The sequence below is a fragment of the Cyclopterus lumpus genome, chromosome 1, assembly GCF_009769545.1.
Source record: "Cyclopterus lumpus isolate fCycLum1 chromosome 1, fCycLum1.pri, whole genome shotgun sequence".
Lineage (NCBI taxonomy): Eukaryota > Metazoa > Chordata > Actinopteri > Perciformes > Cyclopteridae > Cyclopterus > Cyclopterus lumpus.
In genome coordinates this window covers 25,046,617-25,067,713 of record NC_046966.1, presented here as the reverse complement: position 1 = coordinate 25,067,713, position 21,097 = coordinate 25,046,617, and the positions used below count along the sequence as shown (strand labels likewise).

General features: G+C 46.7%; 2 protein-coding genes across 3 annotated transcripts in view; one reads left to right on the top strand and one right to left on the bottom strand.

The window, feature by feature from the left end:
* The window catches only part of trmt1 (tRNA methyltransferase 1), a 15,368-nt gene extending 6,231 nt beyond the window's left edge, over nt 1-9,137 (bottom strand). Inside the window, exons 1-7 of one of the 2 annotated variants that reach the window (XM_034529849.1) lie at nt 8,767-9,137; nt 3,909-4,237; nt 3,277-3,454; nt 2,001-2,188; nt 1,565-1,680; nt 694-806; nt 33-181 (exon numbers count right to left, since the gene is read on the bottom strand). In XM_034529849.1, coding sequence (XP_034385740.1) covers nt 33-181; nt 694-806; nt 1,565-1,680; nt 2,001-2,188; nt 3,277-3,454; nt 3,909-4,192 — 1,028 coding nt within the window. In that variant the 5' untranslated portion in view covers nt 4,193-4,237; nt 8,767-9,137. Of the gene's footprint in view, nt 1-32; nt 182-693; nt 807-1,564; nt 1,681-2,000; nt 2,189-3,276; nt 3,455-3,908; nt 4,238-4,908; nt 5,088-8,766 lie in introns of those variants that run through there. The other variant, XM_034529848.1, reaches the window with a different exon arrangement.
* Nucleotides 9,138-9,198: 61 nt separating this feature from the next.
* nacc1b (nucleus accumbens associated 1, BEN and BTB (POZ) domain containing b) lies at nt 9,199-20,969 on the top strand. Its single transcript, XM_034529850.1, is given in 9 exon segments — nt 9,199-9,337; nt 15,480-15,630; nt 16,624-16,866; nt 17,369-17,575; nt 18,803-19,244; nt 20,006-20,064; nt 20,066-20,307; nt 20,422-20,519; nt 20,604-20,969. Coding segments are annotated over 8 exon segments (1,743 nt in total). The 5' UTR covers nt 9,199-9,337; nt 15,480-15,504; the 3' UTR covers nt 20,930-20,969.
* Nucleotides 20,970-21,097: the final 128 nt, after the last annotated feature.

Below are 21,097 nucleotides of genomic sequence, written 5' to 3'. Positions count from 1 at the left end.
GCGTGTGTGTGTGTGCGTATATGTGTGTGTACCTGGCTGAGTTCTTGACTGTGGCCTGTCCCGTGAAGACGCGCACAAACACCCGGATGTAGAAATCCACGCTGACGGACAGCAGCGGCTGGATGTAGCGCTGGTACACCCCCGCCCGCTGGTCCAGACCGTGGAGGATGATACGGAGAGCCTGCGCACACACACACACTTTGTTTTCCTTCTTCTTGATGTCTGACTAAATGAGGATTATAAGCCTAAAAAGTTCAACGTTTAAAGCCGATATCGTACTGACTGACGTGTTTTATTTATAGGATTATAATACATCGTTCCTGCTGGTTCGCGGGTCAACGGTAACCACTCGAGGTGGAAACCTGACCTTTCAGGATTACCCCCCCCCACACACACACACACACACACACACATCACCATCCTACGCAACGACCCTTTCCTTGGAGCCAGAGTGCATTATGGGTTATGCAGCGTCCTGCGGCTACACACACACGCACATGCTCGTGAACATGAAACGCTCTCATCCATTCGCTACAACTTCCTGTTGCAGTCGTTGCCGAGAGCAACGGGAAAGATAAAACGCTCCCCTTCTTCCTGTTGGACCAGGAAGTGACATCATCAGGCTCGCTCCATCGTGCACTTGCTGGGTGAACAGATGTCTGTAACACACACACACACACACACTGCTCTCACCATCTCATGGCAGTATTTGGCTTTGATGGAGACGGAGCCGTATTTGCTGTAGCAGGTCTCTCCACTGTTTCCTGCCATCACCGCCATGTCTGTACACGTTATACACAACAGCCCTGAGGGGAACAAAGAGACGGGGAGTCAGGTCACATGACACACACACACACACACACACACACACACACACACACACACTATATTAAATATTTGTTGGCGTTTTGCCTTTAAAAAAAAGGAATAATTGCGATCAAAGAAAACCTGTTTGCTCTGCCGCACACACAAAGGGAGGAAACGCACCTGTATTGACTTTACAATTAAACCACAATAAGTCTTTCAATGTTTCAGGGCGACATTAAATACGACGGCAGATATTCACGGCTTTCGTTTTGAAAACCCTCAATAGAAGCTTCGAATGCAAAAAGAAAAACAGAAACGATACTCGACCTACTTCTGATCCAACCGTCGACTAATTAAATAAAATCGTTCGGTCTTTCAGGGTCAAGAATCAGCAAAGTGCTCGTTGTTTTCTTTTTCAAGCCCGTTGCACTTCGTGTAGATTTCCGAGCACCAGGGTCCCTTTTAGAAAACCTCTTATGTTACTGCAGCAGGGGTCTGACAGTCGGACCCTCTCAGTCCTGGTTCTGGTTCTCCCGTGACCCCCCTTTTTCTCTCTAGCGGGCCCACCGATGCGTGCTGGTCTCCAGCAGCGTGGACGGTTTCATAACCAGTTAAAAGTTTCCTTGTAGTGACTTTAATGATCGTTTCCAGGTATATTAACCCAGATATATATGAAGCCGGCTGTGAACGGAGGTTCACCAGACGGAGGAATGAAAAGCAGAAGAGTTAATTGCATTATTGACAGCGGGCTACGCACCCCCCTCGCCGACTGCCTGCACAGCGGCATCCAAGAAGGAAGCGGGGCTCCCGTAGGGATCCAGATCGATGACATCGTAACGCTCCTTCTTCCCTCGCATCTCGTACATCAGCATACTGGATGGAAGATAGAAACTTAAGAGTTAGTCGGATCCACCGAAAGATACACACTACACGTCGAGACAGAAATGTATTTAAAAAGACGGAGCAGAGGGGGCGAAGAAACGAGATGAGTTACGGTCGCTTTAATAAAAGATGTGGAGGAGATAGAAGAAGACGAGCGAGCCGAGGAGAAGAAAAGCAACGAGACGTAAACGGGAGAGACGAGAACCGGAGAAATGAGCGGAACAAGAGGTCAAAAAGGCCGAAGACGGGAGATGAAGCACCGGATGAAGACAAGAGGAGGCAAAACGAGCGCTTCCCCGAGCGAGGGGTACCTGGCGTCCCTGCAGCTGGCGCTGACCAGGTGGCCGACGCCGTTGTACTCGACGTTCCTGGCGATCAGCGCCGCGGCCTTGGTGGAGAAGTCGTTGGCGGTGACGCTCTGCAGACCCGGGACCTCCAGGGCGAAGCGGACCGAGCGCAGACCGGACGCCGACAGACCCTCAAGGACACGAAGACCACGCTGAAACAGAGTCGGGAGGGGAAATGATCTGAAAGCTGCATTCTCTCTCCTGACCACCAGGGGGCGACTCCTCTGGTTGTATAGAAGTCTATGCATCATGTGTTAAAGCTGCATTCTCTCTCCTGACCACCAGGGGGCGACTCCTCTGGTTGTATAGAAGTCTATGCATCATGTGTTAAAGCTGCATTCTCTCTCCTGACCACCAGGGGGCGACTCCTCTGGTTGTATAGAAGTCTATGCTTCACGTGTTAAAGCTGCATTCTCTCTCCTGACCACCAGGGGGCGACTCCTCTGGTTGTATAGAAGTCTATGCTTCATGTGTTAAAGCTGCATTCTCTCTCCTGACCACCAGGGGGCGACTCCTCTGGTTGTATAGAAGTCTATGCTTCACGTGTTAAAGCTGCATTCTCTCTCCTGACCACCAGGGGGCGACTCCTCTGGTTGTATAGAAGTCTATGCTTCATGTGTTAAAGCTGCATTCTCTCTCCTGACCACCAGGGGGCGACTCCTCTGGTTGTATAGAAGTCTATATAAATGACTCTACTTCTCTTGATTTATTCCCTCAGTAAACATTGTAAACATTAGTTTTTGGTCTCAATCTCTAGTTTCAAGTCTTCTTCAATACAGCGTGATGTTCATTTAGTAAATTATGGTCATTTAGAGTCAAACAGACCATAAAGCAGGGGATGCTTTGGGGCGGGGCTACAAGGTGATTGACAGGTCGACACGTCACTCCTCCGCATTCCAAATATGTTCACTTCAATTCATCGGTTTAATCAAATAAAAATGAAATCCCTCAAAGTAGAAAAAGAAGCCTGATCTAATTACTTCCTTCCGCCACTTGAAGTGTGAAATTACCTCGAGCGACATTAACATAACTCATTGGATGGAAGCCCTTCTCCAAACGTCTCGGTGCTGCCATCACCGTGTATATTATTTTTAGCCCCCAGTGGGACTCGAACCACCAACCCTTGACGGTATATTAGTCTCCAGCAGAACCACCAGAACACCGGATGGTTGAAGGAATCATATCCTGGCTTTCCTCTCTTAAATGATTTGTTTATGTTTACTTTGACCGTTCTTCGCACCTCGCATTTCTCGCCCACCGACGCCGTCTCGGTCGGAGACTCGGCTCCGTTCTCCTCCGTCGGTACGTCGGCCTCCTCCGACACGGAGACCTCCACTTTCTCGTTCTCGCCCGGCACCGCCAGCTTCACGCCGCGCTGAGCCAGCAACTCTCTGGCAAACTCTGTGATCACGGCACATCTGGGAAACATGAAAAAGATATATATCAATATATATACATTTATTGTAAAAAGCATGCATCGTAACAAGGTAAATAACTCTGCTTTGTAATTATTCACGACATTTGCCATCTTTCAAAAATTCCATAATCTTTTAAAATTCAATAATCATTTAAAATCTATAGTCTATAAAAAACGGAGCGTTTTGAGTTTTCTTATTCTCGCTGCAGATAATATTTTAGTGTCACATGATCTCAGCCTGTCCCGAGTCTGCACCACACAAAGCTCTGGAGAAGCACAGATCAGGTTTGGGTTATTTAAAATAAAAAACACCCGATACTCTGAACATCCCAGGCCGCCACTAACTTTATTTACCAGACGGAAAGAATACCATGAAGTAAACCGTCTATTGAACTTGATGACAGGCGAAAAGACGTCTCCACTGTACTGAACTCGAGCCGAAAGGAAATGCTTACGTCAAATCTCTGTTAAACTCCTGGACTGGGTTGTAAAACACCTCATTGGCACTGGGGAACAGGATGGCCGCCTTGCCCTCCTTGACCAGCGTCTCCCCGGGCAGCAGCCCCGCGGGCGCCAGGCTCACGTCTTCTGCGGGGGGTTCGGTGGCAGGAACCTCGGGGGTCGCGTTCAGGGGCTCCATGGATGTCAGTCCCCGGCTGGCGGCGGCAGCAGCGCTGCCTGGACTGCAGGACGGGTGGAGGTGAAGGGAGAGGAGCAGCCGAGCCGTCCGCACCAGCATAGAGGTCACGCCCGCCTGGACGGAGACCGACGACACGTCCGGATGCTGCAAAACGCTCCGAGGTCAATGCAAATGTCTCCATGAAAATATAAAGCCGGTGCAACACATACACATATTTGATTATAGGATTATGAGACAGATAGTTAGATTTTTGATTTTTTTTTTAAATAGCTACACTGCAGCAGTATTTTATTTTGAAAATATTTTGTTTACAACGGGGGATTTTACTGTATTGTTTTCCTCCACTTAAACCTCATAATAAAAAAGGTTTTACAAATCTGAAACCGTGTTTTGGGCGATCTAGATCTGACAAGTCCGGATCCAATGAGGGCTGAAGAAAGAAAACATCTCTCCTCTTCTTCTTCTTCTTTTTTTTGTTGCTTTTTCACACATTTGAAAGTAGAGTTCAGAGATTTAAGCTTTACCCAAAATGTTTAACCCACTTTCACAAACACTAAAACGGATCAAAACATAACAGTCAGAGAATAACATCAGCTGTCGTCGATTTATTGACCAAAAACAACTAAAAGTCGTTTTGGTAAATAACATGGGATTCAAACTAAACTAATCTGAGCTTCGTGTCTTCCAATACAGACGACATTTAGTTGACATGTCAACACAGCAGAGTGTTGTTTGGTTTAAATGGATAAATGAAAACAAACTTTAGCGTGTGTGCTAGCTATGCTAACCCTCGTAAACAGATATATTTTATTTACCCTTTTCAGGCGAACACTTCTTCAGAGGTCTTAATATAACAGAAGATGCGTGTGGCCGTTTCCTCGCTGTTCACAGTGTAGTCTCTCTCCCTTTCCCTCTCTCTCTCCCTCTCTCTCTCTCTCTGCTAACGCTAGTTGATATCACGTTCGCACATGGAGGCAGCCATGTTGTTTTGAGCGTCTCTACGGAAGCCCGCGCTGCCCAGAAAGGGGAAAGGCGCGCTCGTCCCTGCGCCCCCTTCCGGCGGAGCCGTGTTATTTCAGGGATAGACGGTGTAACGTAAGGACAAGAGAGGGGGGAGAGAAGAGGGGAGAGGGGGGGAAGGAGGGATAGAGAGAGGGTCGATCAATCAGCCGCTGGCCTACTTTCCCCCCGCAGTGAACATGTGAGGAGACTGGAAATCGCATCAGCCGCTTTCATGAATAATCAAATTGAAATCTCGCACGCGGCTGCATGGAGGCGGCGATGCGTTCACGTGCAAGAGGCTAAACATAGCCTATGGATTACACCCGAAATACCCCCAGACTGACGATGTGTGGATAAGAAAAATGCATAAATAAATAAATAAATAAGAGAGAATAAAGGTCAATGCAGGTCAGTGCTGAGCAGCAACGGTACAGTGGATTTAAATCGTTTTTGCACGCATGTGCAGCTGTGTGAGGACAATAAATACAACTGACTGTTTGCGTGGCTTGTTTTGGGGGTATTTTTTATTATCACTGTATGGAACAAAACTGGATTACCAAAGTTGCAAACTGCATACCAGAACCCTGAGAGATGCAGGTGTAGCCTGCACTTACTATAGTATTTAAAATAAAAATGTATTTGGGAATATTTACCGTAAAACCAAATATCAATTTACGCCTGGAAGAAAGAAAATGAGTACAAAAAAAAAATCCCAGTTGCATTAATCTTGAATAAAAAAAAAAATATATATATAATCAAATTGCCACACAGCAGACCTGGGGCCATGTAGTATTTAAAATAATAAAAACACATCATCCACATTGCACACGGAGTGGAAGAAATGTGCAGGTTGATGCATCATAACGTAATTAACATTTAGTCATGCATTTATGCAGTTTTTAAGGTCCTCTTATGCAACTTTTTACTTCTATTTCACCGCATTTAAGTGGCAAATATAATACTGTTATACTCAACCATGCGTTTGTTTGTCAGCTTTCGTTATACCAACCTGCAGATTCATATGTTATATACATACACAAAACGAAGATGTATCGTCACACATGCGGATTAAACTATACCCACAAGTGTGTAAAAAAAAACCTAATTCAGACTCGGCAATGAAAATAATGGAAATATGGCTCATCGAGATGATTCCTTAAACAGCGTTTCGACTTTTCACCTGAAAATCCAAATAACTTTGTATTTTTTTATTCTAAATTTTACAATGTGACATTTACATGATGAGAATACACATCACAAGATGTCCGTGACGCTGTTTTTTACTTGTGCACCTATTTCCCATAAAATAGACACAAGTGAAGACAACAGCCCCAACACAACAGCGCCTCCCTCCACTGCGTGTGCGCTCGCGAGCCTGAACATCTGGATGGGGGCGCTGTGACGATAAATGCCCAGAGAGCGTGGCGCTATACATCTGACACGGGAGAATTATAGAGTTAATAGTATTTGGCATGACGGGGGGGAGAGAGAGAGAGGGAGGGAGAGAGCGAGCGAGCGGGGGAGCGCAGTGCCGTGCCCGACGCAGTCTCATCCCGTTTAGTATTCACTGTGCGCAGCACCTGGAGGCCCCGGAGGGCTCACCTGCCCGGAGTCTAGACGCGCACGCGCTTATTACCGTGGACACACGTTGAGACGGCGGGGGAATCGTAACCGGGCGCACGGGCTTCATATACGGTCCGCGCTATCAGGAGGGAGTCGACGGCCCCCCCCCGGTGAGTGTAGTGAGTGTGTGTGTGTGTGTGTGTGTGTGTGTGTGTGTGTGTGGGGGGGGTACTGGTGGGTGGGGCTCAGACGGTCGGGTCGGCTGGGGACGCCATGCCGGTCTACCTGGCTGCAGCGGCGCGTGCGGGCTCAAAAAAACTGGCATCTGTTTCTGTTTTTACATGAACAATATATGTTTATATATATATATATATATATATATATATATATATATATATATATATATATATATATATATAATGTCTAGTCTCTTTTAAGGCTGGAGTCAAAATAATATATTATATGCTAATGTGAATTAAATATAAAAATAAATAGTGACAATAAATAAACCTAAATTAGCAATAATGTGAGTTATCTCATATTTGTTGTGACTGGATAAAAAAATAATAAAAACAGCATTTCCACGTGTACCGAAGTCAACTTTTCCAAAATATTGGGGTGGGAGGGGTGTGTGTGTGTATGTGTGTGTGTGTGGGGGGAGGGGGGGGGGGGTTGAGGTAAACAAAGTCTGTGAACATACACAACCAAAGGTGCATTTTTGGTTTAAATTATTACAAAGCAAATTAATTTACCAGGTTTTTTCTTTGTTATGGAGGAAGTTTAAAGTCTGGTAATAGAATAATTTCCGGTTCTTGGTGAATCGGTCTCATTATACTCAATATGTGCATCTTTAAAATCAGCCAACAGGACACGAGGCGTTAATTAATTCGGTTGCAGCGGAGGAAAACGAGACGATGCAGTCTGTCTGTCTACCTGTCTGTGTGTATACCTGTCTGTCTGTCTGTCTGTCTGTCTACCTGTCTGTGTGTATACCTGTCTGTCTACCTGTCTGTGTGTCTGTGTGTCTACCTGTCTGTCTGTTTACCTGTCTGTGTGTCTACCTGTCTGTGTGTCTGTCTGTCTACCTGTCTGTGTGTATACCTGTCTGTCTGTCTACCTGTCTGTGTGTCTGTCTGTCTACCTGTCTGTCTGTCTACCTGTCTGTGTGTCTACCTGTCTGTCTGTCTACCTGTCTGTGTGGCCGATCAGTAGCTCTGCGATCTGTCTGCAAGCCCTATGAGAGTGAACCCCCCCCCACCCACGAAAAAAAAAAAAAAGCCCCCAAAAAAACTCCTCCTCGATGAGCTCTGCGCTCATTCTCCTCGCCTGCATGCGTGAGTGCGCGCGCACGCACGTGTACAGCATGTATGTGTGTACGCATGATATAGTGCGCGTGCTCCGGCTCCTGGTTCAACGGGGCTTCTTCTTTTCTTTTTCTTTTTTTTTTTTTTTTACAGTCACAATGAATGGCTGCCTGTAGCGAGGCGGAGGGGAGACGTTGGACCGCTTTCACTCTGCAGCTGGGCCCCCCGCCATTGAATCTCCAGCGGATTATTATATATATATATATATATATACACAAATATACATATATATATATATATACATATATACAGCCCGAGAGGGGTGAGTTGAGCTCGGCGGGTCAACGAGGACAAACGGTTCGGGGGCTCCGGCCGGCGAGACGGGGTCGGTCAGTTGTCCGAGCCCCGGACTGTGTGTGCGTGTGCGGGGTGCCATCGTGGATTGGGATGGGTTGAATTTGGTTTTTAAAAAAAGGGTGGTGTAATGTTCCGCGGCTGTGTGTGTGTGTGGGTTACGCTATTGTTGTTTTTATTGTTTTACTGTGTGGTAAAGTTGTGTGTGTTTCGCCGCTATGGGGGGATGGGCTCCTGGGGACAAACTTTAACCACTTCACCCGGGCTTCACTTCACTCGTCGCCGCGGGCTGCCCCCTGCCTCCCCGCCCCCCCTTTCCTCCCTCCCTCCCCTGGGTGAGTGACTCGAGTCCTCCTGCTCTTTAACAAAAAAATAATCCCAAATCCGGCATTCTTTAACTTTCTCTTTAAAAAAAAAAAAAAACTTTCTAATTAAAAAAAAACAACCCACCGTTAATTCGCCCACATATCCCGGTGTCCTAGCCGTTGAGAACCGGAGGAGGGGTTAACGTGCCGGGGTCCGTCCGTCCGCCTCGCAGCGCATTTCGTGTCCCGGGATGACCTGTTGATGTCGGGGCTGGAAGAAAAAAAAAAAAAAAAAAGAAAGATGGAGTACCAGACAGAAGAATCGCCCTCCGCGGACACACCGGCGCTCAAAAGACGACAACAACAACAACAACAACAAAACGGAGGGTTTTCCGCGAAGTGAATACGGAGTGTGTGTCTTCACGGAGTTAACCGTTTTTTAAATTTTTTTTATGAATAATTAATTCGCTTGGATATATCAGAGGCGACATTTTTTTTTTTGTGGAAGAGGAGGGAGAGGAGGAGAGGAGGAGAGGAGAGGAGAGGGGGGGGGGGGGGGGGGGGGGGGGGGGGGAGACAACGTGTGTCTGTCCCGTATCGGTAGCTGCCATTCGGCCGTTAGGAGGAAGGAGAGAACTCGGGTCTTCACGGACATCACACGGCGGTCGGCTCGGGGAGAGAGAGAGAGAGAGAGAGAGAGGGGGAAGACTCGGGAGGTAGAGTGATTCATATTTCATCTTCTCCACTATTTGTGTGGTTGTTTTCGGACGATAAGCGTGTGTTGTAAAAATGTGTGTGTGTGTGGGGGGGTTAAAAGAAGGAAGAGCTGCCCCCCCCCCCCTTTTCTTTCTTTTTTCCGCTGCTCCCTCCCGCCATTGAACGCACCGCTCGGGCTAGCTGAAGGAGGACTTTCCCCCAAAAAAATAATCCTACCGGGGCAAAGCGGCTGGCACACGGCGGGGGCACCGAGCTCTCTGCCCCGGCCGCCTCGCGCTCTCCCCACCACCCTCGCTGCAGCATTTCAAGCCTTAAATGTTTTTTACCCCCCCTCCTTCCCATTGCTGGAATGATTTAAATGCGATTTAAAGGCTCTTTTTGTTGTTTTATTGTGTGTTTGTAGTGTTAGCTCAGAGCGTTAGCTCGCTTCTTGCTAACAGGGACACCTTTTAACCTCCTGGAACCCGGAAGCTGGGTCGTGATTGATGCACACATCACACGGCTTGAGTCAGAATAGTTGATTTATATCAACTAGCTGACTGCAGCTCTTCTCTTTTTAACCTTTTTTTTTTTTTTTTAGGCTGTGTGTCTGTTAGCTGGAGCATGTGTGTATGTGTTAGTCTGCATAGAGCGAACACAGAGTGTGTGTGTGGCACGGGAAATGAACTTTAAAAGTTGCAAAGGACACACACACACACAAAGAGCATATAATAAGTCACATGGGACTGCAGGGCAAAGGTCAAGTGGTGTGAATTAACTCCCCTTTTATGTTTCCTGGAAGTTGTTGTGACCTCTGTGACCTGTGAGGTGGAAAAGGTCATCGGTGGGACGTCCTCGGGTGACACATCTCCGGCCTCCGCTGTCTTGTTTATGAATTCAAATTAGCGGCGTGCGGTTCTCTCTGCGAGGCCGGCGGCGACGGGATAAGAAAAGTAAAAAAAAGGACTTGCAGGTATTGTGAATATTGTGTGTTTTCTTCTTCCTCCAGATGCTTTTGTCTTGACTTGCTTATTATTCATGCGGTTGCACATGTTTACACCTGGAGACGGCCCGAGGCGTCTGCTGCTGGTCGCTGCGCTCAAGGCCGTGGGTGGTGGTGGGTGGAGGGAGTGCACATGTTCGGGAGCAGACTGTGCAAATCATGCATTTTTAGTACTTGAGTAGTTTTCCCAGCCAGTCCGGAGGCCATATCCAGCTATTTTTAAACCCTAATCCTGCTGCTCTATCGTCACACTTAGGGTGCTACAACCTGTTTTTGACGGTATATATATATATAATAACTAAAGTAGGAGGAATGCATGTACACAAATCCTGGATAAGACCCAGAATGCACATGGAAAACATCACTCCGAGCCACTCCAGTTGGATAACATTAACATTTAATGCGACGCGCATTGATCCGTTCACGTCGACGTACAATAATGTGTCACGGCGCGGTGGCCGGGACGTTATGTCTACACCTTTTTTATTGATTTTTAATAGAATTTATACACTAATACTGTTTTGATATGATGGCATATATTATTCAGATATTGTACAAAGCGCTCCCGGACCAATAAGCGCCTCAGACTGCAATCTTAATTGTTTTTTTGTTGTCCAGAATATGGCTGCCCAATTAACCGCACACGATTATGCCATAATGGCCGTCTTCACAATTAGTACTCAAACTAAAAACTAGCTTTCGCGCAATCTCTTAAGCGACTTCATTCAAACCGTTTCGCTCGCTGCTGTTGAACAACCAAAGCTGCTGACATCTAGCTCTGGTTGTGGTTTTCATCTTTAACTGTGGGCACCCGTCCAGATCCAATAAATATATATATATAAATAATTATTTAAAAGGCGAAGTGTGTGTGTGGCGCTGTGATTGTAAATACCTGTGCTTTCCTCTTTCTCATAACCCACTGCCCTACTGACGATGCCTGTATATCTATCAAAGTTAATGAGTATCTATAAACAAAAAAATAATTATGATGAACTGCTGATGGCCCTTTTTATCCTCAGTGCTGCCCCTTTTTTTATGAAGTCGTTGTCTGGTTCCCAGGATCGCTTAAGCCCACATTTTATTATTACTATTATTATTATTTTTTCTTCCCCATCAACCTGTATTTATCAACTGGGAAAAAGCTGAGCGTGCACGCTTTACATGCATCGGATCCGTTCTTGACTGGCTTCATGCGTACGTCGACGTTATCCGGTTTGATTCTGCAATTCTAATTAGGCAAACGTTAAATGGACCGTCTGAATTCGGGGGACCAATTTTGGGGTTAAGTGTCCAAGGGCACGTCGACACGGACTAGTGGAGCCAGGGGGACGACCCGCTCTTCCACCGAGCCGCAGTCGGCCCCCGAGGCTACTGTGGTTCTCTACATGTATTCATAGAGCCTGACAATGTGCCCCATTCATTTGAATTGGCTATTGATGCCGTTGTAAATAACCGGCGACATGGAACCTCTTTTTATTTCGGTGAAGGTTCGGCTCTCGGGTGACTCTCCGCCAAACGAGTCCTTCAGCAGGTCCCTGAAGCCGTTTTATAATTATAGACTTTATGGAGATCTGGAAGCTGGTCTTCAATACCGGATCATAAACCCTCAGGGTTCTGATCAGCACTAAAACAAAGGGAGGGTTTAGATCCCTGATCGGGGATCATTAATCATCTTTAATGATCCATATTGTCAGATACACGTTCCTTCATTTGATTCCAGCAGCTGGTCTTTAAGGATCCAGACCACAACTCTAAATGTTACACTTTTTACTTTTAATCGTAAAAGGAAATAAAATAAAAGATCGTAATTTTATCGTTATGACTAATCTAGTCAAGTTTAATATTGAGCTCAGAGCCGTTGGGATGTTAAACAGCTCATAATTCATCTGTGAAAACATCTGGATTTATCACCAACACTACATAATATATAATCTCCCTTCAGCCAGTACTCATCTTCACTGAGCAGAGCCTGAACGCATCATCGTGTAACTGAAGGGAACCGCCGCTGGTTCTCTGTTAGCGGTGCTGCTAACGTTACTAGCTAACGTTACTAGCTCTCCTCCTGTCGGTCTAAACACTGATTGGTTGTTTACAAAGTCACATGACCAGAGAAACATCATGATGTCATGATCACATGTTCTACTGGACACTGGAGGAGAACACTTTATTTAGGCTGTGATGGTTAACGTTAAACAAAGCATACGATAAGAATGTAAAACGGTTCTCGTGTGAGTTACGATGCGTAGCCCAGATGTCACGATGCGTAGCCCAGATGTCACGATGCGTAGCCCAGATGTCACGATGTGTAGCCCAGATGTCACGATGTGTAGCCCAGATGTGTAGCCCAGATGTCACGATGTGTAGCCCAGATGTGTAGCCCGGATGTGTAGCCCAGATGTCACGATGTGTAGCCCAGATGTGTAGCCCGGATGTGTAGCCCAGATGTCACGATGCGTAGCCCAGATGTGTAGCCCAGATGTGTAGCCCGGATGTGTAGCCCAGATGTCACGATGTGTAGCCCAGATGTCACGATGCGTAGCCCAGATGTGTAGCCCAGATGTCACGATGTGTAGCCCAGATGTGTAGCCCGGATGTCACGATGCGTAGCCCAGATGTGTAGCCCGGATGTGTAGCCCAGATGTCACGATGCGTAGCCCAGATGTGTAGCCCGGATGTGTAGCCCAGATGTCACGATGTGTAGCCCAGATGTGTAGCCCAGATGTGTAGCCCAGATGTCACGATGCGTAGCCCAGATGTCACGATGCGTAGCCCAGATGTGTAGCCCAGATGTCACGATGTGTAGCCCAGATGTGTAGCCCGGATGTCACGATGCGTAGCCCAGATGTGTAGCCCAGATGTCACGATGTGTAGCCCAGATGTGTAGCCCGGATGTGTAGCCCGGATGTCACGATGCGTAGCCCAGATGTCACGACCCGTAGCCCAGATGTCACGATGCGTAGCCCAGATGTGTAGCCCAGATGTCACGATGTGTAGCCCAGATGTGTAGCCCGGATGTCACGATGCGTAGCCCAGATGTCACGATGCGTACCCCGGATGTCACGATGTGTAGCCCAGATGTCACGATGCGTAGCCCAGATGTCACGATGTGTAGCCCAGATGTCACGATGCGTACCCCGGATGTCACGATGTGTAGCCCAGATGTCACAATGCGTAGCCCAGATGTCACGATGCGTAGCCCAGATGTCACGATGCGTACCCCGGATGTCCCGCCAGTTGTCGTACTAGTGGATGGGTTTAACGTGTTGAAGTCCTCGCTGTAGTCCTCGCGGCCCTCCAGAGTGACGGGAAGGGTTAGCGAAATGAACACCGCTAAACGATTATTTGCACCATCAATGAATCTGTCGTTATCTTCTAGACTAATTGATTGATCTATTGTCGGAGTAGTGGAAACATGTCCAGTCCAAGGGCTTTTTAAATGTCTTGTTTTTTGTTCTATACGTAAACAGAAAAATCTTCATATTTTAAGGCCGAAAACATTCATTTCTGCGCGAAAGATTAGTTTAACAATTGATCGATTCACTGAAATATTCGGCGACTGTTTTTAATGTCGATTGACTAGTTGTTGCAGCTCGATCAACAAAAGCACCCAAATATCAAACGGAGGACAATACAAGCTATTTAAAACCAACACATGGAACAGACGTGAAAACAAAAAAGCTTTTATTTCACATTAAAGCAGATCTATGTATACATTTGTGCATTTATAGCAATAAGAGAGACAAGCAGTGGCCTCTTGCCTTGAGACATATTCCCTTGTTCCTGTCACCAGTTGGACAGTTCTTCCTCCTCCTTTGATCGCGGGCTCCTTCACTGGATGATGAGGGAGATGAAGGGAAATGGACGAGTTACGCAAGAGGCTGTGTTTTGACTGCGAACGCGACAAAGTAGGCCAAGAAGCACCAAACAGTTTATTGACTGTGAATTAGATGTAATGAAACAAGGTTATAAAGAAAAGATGGCTTGCGTAACTGCCGGTGGCCCAAAAGTCTCTTTCATTTTTTTTGAAGTTTGGAGTTTTTTTAATTAAAGTTGTTTACCAAATACCTTAATCATTAATCATCGTACGCTTCAGTTACCCCCGTTTATTTATTTCACGTCTTCCGTCTCGTTCCTGCTTCTTTTCGTTTTAATTCTCCTCTCGTTACCACGGTTTCCTCTTCCCCTCTTCCTCGCGCTCCTCCTCGGCTTCAGTCGCCTCTCCGTTTTTTGTTGTTGTTGTTGTTGACATTTTGACCTTCTTATGGACACTTTCCTTACGTCTGCATTTCTGCACACTTTGTCCCGGGGAGTTTACCCACAATTCATAGCAAGAGGAAGCCCTGGTATACTACACAAGGATTAAATATGGAACATAAAAAGACTTTTATTTATAATTTATTTACCGTTTCTTTTCGTTTAGTCATTCAAGCGGTTTTGACTAAATGGATTATTTAAATTTGACCTCACTTGTGAGGCAAACGCCCGGGAGAAAAAAATGAAATAAATTGTCTGTGACGTTTTACGACGTTGTCACGGTGACGTGACATGTCGCAGCAAAGTGCCGCCCCATTCGCATTCACGCCGTTTCGGGTCCTTTTGAGCCTCTCGCACTCGACCGTCTGCCAGGAGACGTCGGTGTCGTAGCCAAGGGTTTGAGGCTTCATGGGTGGGGGTGGGGGGGGGGGGGGTTGGGTTTAACTTTTAAAGAGTATCAGAAAGGCCTCGGTTGGAGCCTAAACTGTTGGATTGGGCATCAGCAATCTGATATCCGGTTAGCTGTGTATTTACCGATAACTACTCCGTGTTGAGATCGGCCCGAAGGAGACTAGCTAGCTGCTAGTTAGCCGCTAGCTAGCTGCTAGCAGCCGGTGGGCAGCACGCTCCTGCTGGGCTAACGTTAACGGAGGTTGCATTGAGCCACGTCGTGACGCGTTCAAGCTCCGTTCACTCGGTCAGGTGACACGGGGAGAAACTGTCTGAAGGTGGAGAACCGGTTATTACAGAGGGAGACGTGACCCGTTTGGCATCCCATTGGCCAATATGCAACGTCATCGGTTTAACCCAATACCCATGTGTGCCCCCCCCCCCCCCCCCCCCCCCCCTTCTCTTTGTGACCCCGTGACCTCGACCCTAACCTCTGCCCCTCTCTCCTCCTGCAGACCCTGTGGTGCTGGGCAGAGCGTTATGGCTCAGACGCTGCAGATGGCGATCCCAAACTTTGGCAACAACATCCTGGAGTGTCTGAACGAACAGCGGCTGCAGGGCCTCTACTGCGATGTCTCCGTGGTCGTCAAGGGACACGCCTTCAAGGTCCGGTTACCTGTTCAAGAAACCTTTGTATAAAAAAAACAAAAACCTGTGTGTTCATTTCCAAAACAACGTGGCTGAGGTGTAATTTAATCAAATGGAATAACACACACACACTCTTTCCGTCCGTCTCCATATTGCTCTGTTAGCTACTACGATCCCCGTGACCCGTGAGGAGAGCCCGTTTGGTAAATGCCCCCTAGTGGCCGGACGAGTTATCGGAAAAACATTCGCAAACCTTTTATGCAGGCGAGAAAAGAGATGCATGAACACAAGGATGCAGCATTTCACTGCTACTTTAAAGCTAAATAACACGCGTAACGTTATTCATGTTGTCAAACAGGATAAAGAAGTAGAATTGGAATCAAAGGAAAGAGTTTAAACGCATGTTTTTTGCATATTATATAATATTTGCATTTCTTGCAATGTCTTTGATGAACAACATGTAGGCTGGTTTTGATATATATATATATATTATTTATTTATATATATATATATTATTTATTTATATATATATATATATATAAACATTTTTTTATATACTGTGTATGTATATATATTTTTTAGATTTATTTATATATATAAATAAATTTAATTTGCTCCGCGGTGAAGATACCGACAAGAATATGATCAATTGGTAAAATGGAGAAATATGACTTTGGGTCAATGTCCTGCTTTAAATATTTTGTAATAGATTTCCTGAGCTCCTCCTCTCTCACAACGTTGGCTCAATACGATTTAGACATTTTTTTTAGGCTGCAATTAGAAATCTGGCTTCATTTCAGAACGAGTTTTAACAGGAAACGGTTCGCGTGATCAATACTAATTATTTTCCCACTGACGGAGCGTTAGCGGCCAGCGTGGTGGAGATGAAGAGCCGTTTGGAGGTTTACACGAGCTGCGTTTTTCTGGATCAATCAGAAATCCACATCCTCTCCACTCCCTCGTGACTCCTCCTCCTCCTCGTGACTCCTCCTCCTCATGACTCCTCTCCAGGCCCACCGCGCGGTGCTGGCGGCCAGCAGCTCGTACTTCCGGGACCTGTTCAACGCCGGCGGCAAGAGCTCGGTGGTGGAGCTGCCGCCGGCCGTGCAGCCGCAGAGCTTCCAGCAGATCCTGGCCTTCTGCTACACGGGCCGCCTCAGCATGAACGTCGGGGACCAGTTCCTGCTCATGTACACCGCCGGCTTCCTCCAGATCCAGCAGATCATGGAGAAGGGCACCGAGTTCTTCCTCAAGGTAACGTGCCGGCAAAGCGTTTTGTATTAATACAATTAATGAAACTGTTTTCTCTCTTGATTTATTCCCTCAGTAAACATTGTAAACATTAGTTTTTGGTCTCAATCTCTAGTTTCAAGTCTTCTTCAATACAGCGTGATGTTCATTTAGTAAATTATGGTCATGTAGAGTCAAACAGACCATAAAGCAGGGGATGCTTTAGGGCGGGGCTACAAGGTGATTGACAGGTCTCTACGTCACTCCTCCTCAGTCCAGACACTTCTGTTCACTGGTTGCAAGAAGAATGAGGAATATAAACAATTCATTTCCTGAATGATTAATCTTTGCTTTTATCTTTTTTTTTAACTAAAGAACAACCGTTGCAGCTCTAGAAAAGAGAAGAAGCCTTAATGTTTTACGAGCAGCCGGAACAATGGCTTCACCTAAATGAGATGGTGTGTTTGTGCTTCACTCACACACACACACACACACACACACTAACCCTTTCATATCGCCCCTCCAGGTCTCGTCTCCGAGCTGCGACTCCCAGGGCCTCCACGCCGAGGAGACCGAGCCCCAGAGCCCCGTCGCGCAGACGATGATGGGGGGCGGAGTCGGCGCGGTCGCCCCGGCCGCGGGGAGGCCCGCCTCCTGCCTGACGCCCCTCCCCCTGGTGTCCAAGGTGAAGACGGAACAGACGGCCTCCACGCCTCAGCCCGCCCCGCTGCAGGTAGGCCGAACACGCGTTCCTGGAGTGAATAACGAGTCCGTGGGCGTCTCGTTGAGTTTGAGTCTGAAAAGGCCTTGATGGACCTTTTCAAGGGAAACAAAAGCAATCAGAAAGAAAGAAAGAAAAACCATCGCCTGCTTGTAACCGCTGAAAGGCTCGTTTTGAAAAGCAGCACACGGCACCTGAAGGTCATTTATGGAATAAAGAGTTATTGTGGATCTAATTCTAAACCCTTAAAGCGCGGCGGCAGGATTAAAAAAGAAATTCTAAAATGGTGAAACCGCATTAAAAGTAATTTTATTCCGCGTGCTTCATTTAAAATATTGTCCCAAATGAAGCACTTTGAGACCGACAGTCATGTGACAACAATTCAGTGAATCCTTGAGCCTCATCGGCTCTAACGATGTGAATAGTTCGATGTATAAAGTAATAAGAACCTCTTTTTATTCATACACTTGATAACGTGTTGGATTTAAAGATGCACATTTTTGTAAAATGCATTTTTTACACAGAAATTCAACTTATTACTTATACTCAACAATTTATGGCATGGTAACTGTTATTCCTCTACTTTTAGTGCTGATTGTTCTGTTATAAATATGCAACAGATCAGCAAAAAAGGAAAAAAATATAACTTTTAGATTCGTGATTAAACATTTTATTTTGCTAGAAAACCATCAGCAATATTAGATGCTATACTTTTACTTTGTTATAGTCATTTATAGTGTTTTTTTCTTCATAAAAACACTACAAATGATAAAGAAATCAAATTGTATTTTCATTGATTTACAACAAATCGTGTCATAACTAATGTTATTAATGTATTATGTGTGTTTGTCCACATTTTTATTTTCATTATATTTAAATTTAAATCGCATACTTCCTGTTTTTAAAATAACGATTTACTTTTTGTTTAATGTCGGCAAAGTTCTAGTAAAGCGTCCTGGTTTTTTTGTTGTCGTTTTTTTTCCGGAAATTTAATATTCAATAAGTTGCTTTTGTTAAATGTAAAATAGGGATGGGGGAAAAAAAGTTTTTTAAAGATTCTCTTTATTGCGTTTCATTTTTGTAAAGCGTCGTTTATCATATAATAAAAGAAGATAAATGAGAAATTTCATGGCGAAGATCTAAATGATTTAAATCTCTTTATTGTTAATTAATTTCTCTCTATTGGTCTTTATTCCATTGTGGTCTGGAGGCGACGGTAACTCTGTGGTCTCTCTCCAGCAGGAGGGCTCTCCCTACTCGGTGGTCTGCACCCCCGTGGCCAAGAGGCTGTGGGAGGGGGGCAACAGCGGGGGCGGGTCTGGAGGGGGCGGCGGCCTGAGGAAGGCCGCGCGCTACTCCTCCTCCTCCTCCTCGTGCTCCTCCTCCAACAACACCAACGCCGCGGCTAACGCCGGCATGGCGGGCGGCGCTTCGATGGGCGTCGCCGGGCTCAACAGCAACCACAACAACAACAACAACAACAACCACGTCATCACCACCAACGGCGGGACCCCCGAAGGTACGAGCCCGGGCACGCTGAGCATGTACACCAGCGACTCGCCGATCAGTTACCACGACGACGAGGAGGAGGACGACGTCACGGACGAGAGCGCCGAAGAGCAGTACCGGCAGATCTGCAACATGTACACCATGTACAGCATGCTGAACGCCGGGGCGGCCGGTACGTCAACACATCAATACTGTCATCATCAATACTGTCATTATCAATACTGTCATCATCAATACTGTCATCATCAATACTGTCATTATCAATACTGTCATCATCAATACTCTCATTATCAATACTGTCATTATCAATACTGTCATTATCAATACTCTCATTATCAATACTCTCATTATCAATACTGTCATTATCAATACTCTCATCATCAATACTGTCATTATCAATACTGTCATCATCAATACTGTCATTATCAATACTGTCATCATCAATACTCTCATTATCAATACTGTCATTATCAATACTGTCATTATCAATACTCTCATTATCAATACTCTCATTATCAATACTGTCATTATCAATACTGTCATTATCAATACTCTCATCATCAATACTGTCATTATCAATACTGTCATCATCAATACTCTCATTATCAATACTGTCATTATCAATACTGTCATTATCAATACTCTCATTATCAATACTCTTATCATCAATACTCTCATTATCAATACTGTCATTATCAATACTGTCATTATCAATACTGTCATTATCAATACTCTCATCATCAATACTCTCATCATCAATACTCTCATCATCAATACTCTCATTATCAATACTCTCATCATCAATACTGTCATTATCAATACTCTCATTATCAATACTCTCATCATCAATACTGTCATTATCAATACTCTCATTATCAATACTCTCATCATCAATACTCTCATCATCAATACTCCCCCCCCCTCCCCCCTCAGTGGTCGGCGAGCGTGTGGAGGCCCTTCCGGATTTGGCCCCGGACTCGGGCGGCGGCGGCCGGGGGGGGCCGGGGGGCGCGGTCCCGGCAGGACTTGGCGTCGCTGCCCGCCGAGCTCATCAGCCAGATCGGCAACCGCTGCCACCCGAAGATGTACGAGGAGGGCGACCCGGCCGAGAAGCTGGAGCTGGTGAGCGGCACCTCCGTGTTCATCTCCCGGGCGCAGCTCATGAACTGCCACGTCAGCGCCGGCACGCGCCACAAGGTGCTGCTGCGCCGCCTGCTGGCCGCCTTCTTCGACAGGTCGGTGGTCAGTTTTAAAAAATAAAAATAAACTTGGTCTCCCCACCGTCCACTGAGATTATTCAACCTGGACCTGTTGTTGTTGTTGTCGTTGTTGTTGTCGTCGTCGTCCAGGAGCACTCTGGCTAACAGCTGCGGAACCGGCATCCGCTCGTCAACCAACGACCCCAGTCGGAAACCGCTGGACAACCGGGTGCTGCACGCCGTCAAATGTGAGTCCTCCGTCTTTCATGCTTTCGGGCTCGCCCTCCCCGGTGTTTCTTTCCTCTCACCTCTTTTCCGCCCCCCTCCACCAGTCTACTGCCAGAACTTTGCGCCGAGCTTCAAGGAGAGCGAGATGAACGCCATCGCGGCCGACATGTGCACCAACGCCCGCCGCGTGGTCCGCAAGAGCTGGATCCCCAAGCTCAAGCTGCTGATGGCCGACAGCGACGCCTACTCCGCCTTCCTGGCCGACAGCGTGAAGATGGAGGCCGACGCGCTGGGGGCGGAGCAAGGCTTTGACCCCGCCTCCATGGAGGCGGCGGCGGCCGGCGGCATCAACCACAACGGAGCAGTGGGCGGAGCCACGCAAGCGGACGCCCTCCAGGGGGCGGGAGGAGACGGCAGCACTTTGTTTTGAGTGAGTGAACGGACGGATTGATGGAGGGAGGGATGCTGTTTCTCTGGTGGGGGGGGGGGGGGGGGGAGGGGGGAGAGAACGACTGCCCCCCCCCCCCCCCCCCCCCCCTTTCTTCTTCTTCTTTTGAACCTCTTTTATTTTTAGTCCTGCTTGTTCTGCTCCCCTCCT